The 5,097-nt window shown below is 43.9% G+C and overlaps 2 protein-coding genes across 2 annotated transcripts in view; one reads left to right on the top strand and one right to left on the bottom strand.

The window, feature by feature from the left end:
* Positions 1-1,654, top strand: part of calua (calumenin a) — a 4,654-nt gene extending 3,000 nt beyond the window's left edge. Inside the window, exons 4-7 of the mRNA XM_070854126.1 lie at positions 376-542; positions 661-721; positions 886-1,085; positions 1,178-1,654. Coding sequence (XP_070710227.1) covers positions 376-542; positions 661-721; positions 886-1,085; positions 1,178-1,282 — 533 coding nt within the window. The 3' untranslated portion in view covers positions 1,283-1,654. The remainder of the gene's footprint in view (positions 1-375; positions 543-660; positions 722-885; positions 1,086-1,177) is intronic.
* Positions 1,655-2,234: 580 nt separating this feature from the next.
* On the bottom strand, positions 2,235-5,097 carry opn1sw1 (opsin 1 (cone pigments), short-wave-sensitive 1). Its single transcript, XM_070854125.1, has 5 exons — positions 4,758-5,097; positions 4,441-4,609; positions 4,200-4,365; positions 3,508-3,747; positions 2,235-2,336 (listed from the first exon to the last, which is right to left on the bottom strand). Exons 1-5 carry the CDS (start codon positions 5,095-5,097, stop codon positions 2,235-2,237), a joined length of 1,017 nt encoding a protein of 338 aa, XP_070710226.1.

Here is a 5,097-nt window from a genome sequence, read left to right on the forward strand (position 1 = left end):
CTCTCTGTCTCTCTCTGTCTCTCTCTGTCTCTCTCTCTGTGTCGAACGTCCACCCAACGCGGACCCCTACAGAAGCTGCCCACACTGATCCTGGGTCTGTTCCAGGTTTCTTCCTGTTAAAGGGGAGTTCTTCCTCCACTGTTGCTCAATATAACATCTGATGCTGCTCATGTGGGAATTCTTGAATCTTTAATTTTGAAGTCCTGAATCGTTGGTCTCTCTCTAATTAAAGAGTTTGGTCTAGACCTGCTCTTCATGTAAAGCGTCTTGAGATAACGCTGTTGTGAATTGGTGCTATATAAATAAAGATTGATTGATTGATTGATTACGTGATTGATCCTCTGATCGGTCGTCTGATGTGATTGATTACCCCAGACGACCCTCAGGCGGAGGCAGAGTATAACTACACTCACATAATGTGGAGGGACGAGAGACGTTTCAGAGTCGCCGACACAAACGGAGATCTGAGCGCCGACAAACAGGAGTTCACGGCGTTCCTGCATCCCGAAGACTACGAACACATGAAGGACATCGTGGTGCAGGTGAGTGTGATGTCACTGAAGGCATATGATGTCACTGACATGATGTCACAGAAGTTAAGTGAAATCGCGTGACTTCGCTGGTGTCGTGTGAAGTCTCTGTTTTTGTTCACTGTCTCAGGAAACGATGGAAGACATCGACAAGAACGGGGACGGTTTCATCGACCTGAAGGAGTACATCGGTAAGGTCTGCAGATCAGAGCTCAGGAGGTGTTAAACTGGAGTTCAGCTGGAGTTAAACTGGAGTTCAGCTGGAGTTAAACTGGAGTTCAGCTGGAGTTCAGCTTGTTGTTGGGTGACAGTCTGAGTTTCTGATGGTTGGTGAAGACTTCTTCATGGTCTGCAGGTGACATGTACACGTCGGAGGATGAGGAGGAGGATCCAGAGTGGGTAGCCACCGAGCGTCAGCAGTTCGCCGAGTTCAGAGACAAAAACAAGGATGGGAAGATGGACAAAGAGGAAACTCTGGACTGGATTCTTCCATCGGATTATGACCACACTGAAGCTGAGGCCAAACACCTTCTGCACGAGTCCGACGCCAACCAGGTGCTGATGTGGTCGCTCGCTCTGTAACTGTTCACATGTTTAAATCTCACGGCTTCACATTTTTAACTCCTGTTTTTAATGTCTTTGTTCAGGATGGAAAACTCACCAAAAAGGAAATCCTGGACAAATATGACGTGTTTGTTGGAAGTCAGGTGACAGACTTCGGCGAAGCTTTACTACGGCACGACGAGTTCTAGGCACCCGTCGGCTTTTTATATACAAAACAAGATTTGACTCTTATTGTTAAAGAATAATTTATTTTTTAATGCTACAGAAGAGAAAAGTGTTCTTGGAAACTTTGTTTTGAACTCTGTGTCGTTCACATGAACTTCATCTGGTCAGTTTTTCCTCTATGTCACCTCTTTGAATTCCATTTGAAGGACTGGATGTTTTATTTTTTTCATTGACTGACTTCTGATCACAACACTTCACAGCTTTGATTTAATGGGAGAACATCCAACATCAGGAAATGTCATAAACAGATATTTACTACTCTACATTTCATATTACTGTAAAACCAATAAATACCAGTTTGTCTTGACTTTGCACACATTTTGGACTAAATACTGTTTATAGCCTGTTTATCAATAAAAACTTGAAGTTTAACTCTTTGTGTAAGTGAACTGATCCATTAGAGGACCTGTTGGCAGAGATAGAACACGTTCCTCAGCACTGTGTCGCTGTGAAGGATCCTCACAGAGTCGTCCATGTCGTTTCTACGGGAGCCCAGAGTGGACAGACTGGACCTTCGCTGTTTTCACGGTGAGGTGGCAGCTGGAATTTGGTGGTGTGATGGAACAAAGAGGAAGACCACGGTGTGCTGAGACAGGTGGACAGCCTCACCTCTAGGTGGCACTAAATCCCACAGACTGCTCCTTTAAGTTTACACTGTTAAACTTTATTCAGCGTCAACATGAGAGCAGGATCATTACTCAGAATTTCTTCACAGTCACTGAAAACAAATTATTTCATTTTTTATTACATTTAGTTGCCTTTTGTCTAAACAAAGATGGTCTACAGGAAGTAAGCATTAGTTTGCTGTGTTTACATATTTGTTATAAATCATCAGTGTGTTTCACACCACAGAGAACATTTAGCCTCCAAACTGAGCTGCACACTGTAAAGGAGTCAAATGCCTTGATTTTTACGTTAAGAAGCTGTGGACACTGAAGACACCTCTGTCTTTGAAGAAACTTCAGACGATTCTTCCATTTTCCTGCCAAAGACCGTCTCCATGATGCAGGCATTAAACTGAGGAGACAAACAACAGTAATCAGGTCTGATTTCATTGTTTCTGACAAACCTCTAAACATCTTTGAAACTCAAAGCTGAAGTTCATCTGACAGGATGAGACATTTATGTGTTCAAATCCTTCATGTCCATTTTGAGTAGAGGTGCAGAGAGGCGGGAGATTCAGGTTTTACCGCATCGATAACTCGAGTTAAAGTGGTGTGCTGAGGCAGCAAACTGTTCATACAGATCACAGGGATGAAACACTGGTGAAGTGAATGAAGCTGTTGTTGTTCACGGTGAAGCACAGGCCTGGTGGCTGACTAAATAACATCCTTCTTTCTGATATCAAAAGCAGCTTTAGCTTCAGTGCTGATTTTAGAAGACGGACAGTTTCAGTACCATAAGGAGTTCTATCGTGATACTGTGTGCGTAGCTTGTACTTAGTGATGGACCAGAAGCAGAGCTTGGAGCCTCTCACACGTTTTGGCACCGTTCTGATTAAGTTCTTTGATGAAAATGTTATTGTAAGTCAAATGTTCTTTAGTTTTAGTCAGTCACTGAATTTTCAGTCTCAATCATTGTTCATTTTTATGTCCTTTAAGCATTCTGTGGCTTCAGCTGTCGCCGTGGTTACAGCTGTCATCTATCATATGGTCATCATATGGTCAGTGGAAAGGACACAGTGTCCATACAACAGATGAATGACTGTCCTCAGTTCATCCAGTTCTCATTATCAGAACAGCTACCTGTTCTCTGTTCACTGTCTGGCTTTATCTTCAGAGGAGAAGCTAACCGCAGGAAAACGTGGAGAAGTATCTTTCGTCGACATGAATCCTGAACTGATTCGTTGCTCCTGATGGCAACATGGAAAATTGCCGATTATCGAATGTGGACTGTAGATGAGTTCAGTTAAGATTATTATTATTAACGGCAGCACTCAAACACATCCCTCAGCTCCCGGTCAACAGATACAGAAAAACAGGAGATCACAGTAACACTGTACTCACCAGTTCATTTGTCTGCTCGTCTGTCTTCACATTGTTTCATTTTTACACATCAATGACATTTTTTAAAAATGTCTTATTTTCACAGGTTACTTTTTATTTGGTTTTATTATCTTTTCCATTATGAAAACATTGTCGCAAATGAAAAGTCTTGTGCTAGTTTTTAGTTTTCCGGTTTTGCTCACCTGTTTGTTCATAAAGGCGTAAATGAGTGGGTTGTAAACACACGAGCTCTTGGAGAAAAATGCAGGGATTGTGACAAGCCGATAATCTTTGTTTTCATCTGAGGAGTAGGCGAAGTAAAGCGCTGCCAGAGCGTACGGGCCGTAGCAGGTGACGAAGGATCCCACCATGACGATGATCATCCTCGATACTTCCTTCTCCGCCTTCTGGGTGGAGATCGACTCCGTCTGCTGGGCTGCAACCTGAACACAAAAGAAACAAGAACAAGAGGGACAACTTCAACCAGACCAGAACACTGAACCAGAGCTTCAAACCAGAACCTCAAACTAGAACATCATCATTAAAAGCATCAACATTAATCACTCAATCTTTAATTATTATTATAATCCTAACCCCCTAACCTCTAATCCTAAACCCCTAACCCTAACCTCTAACCTCTAACCCTAACCCCTAATTCTAACCTCTAACCCTAACTTGATCCATGGTATCATGCTCTACGCTGATGGTTTTTTATGGGGAGAGAGCCATGAAAGCTGTACTAAGAACGGCCCATATGATTGATTCATGAATTGAATCAATTGTTGGTTGGTTGATTGTTTGGCTGATTGATTGATTGGTTGATTGATTGATTGATTGATTGACTGATTGATTGATTGATTGATTGTATGGTGGATTGATCAGGTGTTACACTCACAGCTCTCAGAGCACCCAGTAGCTGAGAGTAGGAGAAGATGATGATGCTGAGTGGAGCGATGAAGCAGGTCACCATCAGGAAGTTGGTGTAGCTGCTGCAGTTGAACTCCTCGCTGTGAGTGTACCAGTCGGGTCCACAGGAGCAGCCCAGACCTTCAGGGATGTACCTGGAAACCAATGACGACATGTTCTCCTGCTGATGTTTGAAACAGATTATGATGACCCATGGGTGCGTTACCTACCTGCTCCAGCCAAAGAAAGGTGGGATGGCACAGCTGATCCCCATGAACCAGGTGAAGGCGACGGCAGCCAGAGCGTGGTTACTGCCAAACTTGAAGGCTCCAAATGGTTTACAGATGACCAGGTATCTCTCGAAAGACAAGACCGCCAACGACCAGGATGTCACCAGTCCTAAAAACAACAGACGGCAAAGAAACATGAGACAGTCGGTAGTTTCCCCAGCGATAGTAATAATCTACCTGTGAAATCAGATATGACGATGTCTAGCTGTTGGTTGAATAAATCAGGTGATATCAACCTGTCGGGAATAAATCTCTACCTGCTATAGATCCCATGGCAGATTCCAGGGCACACATGGTGTGACCCAGGAAGAAGTAACCCTTCATGGTGGCGACGAACACTTGGCTGACAGAGAAGGTGACGAAGATGAATCCTGCTAAGGAAATGTTGACCAGGATGTAGTTGAGTGGGACGCGGAGCTTCTTGTACTTGAGCGTCACGAGGAGAACAAGAAGGTTTAAAGGAGTCCCGGCGAACAGGACGAAGCCCATGAAGACGGTCTGCAGGTGAAAAGCCCAGTGGGGGGCCAGGTAGTACTGGGGCCCCTCAAAGGGACTCACCTTAGAGATGTTTTCATATAGGTGGAAGTGTTTCCCCAT

Source organism: Pempheris klunzingeri, chromosome 22, assembly GCF_042242105.1.
Source record: "Pempheris klunzingeri isolate RE-2024b chromosome 22, fPemKlu1.hap1, whole genome shotgun sequence".
Taxonomy (NCBI): domain Eukaryota; kingdom Metazoa; phylum Chordata; class Actinopteri; order Acropomatiformes; family Pempheridae; genus Pempheris; species Pempheris klunzingeri.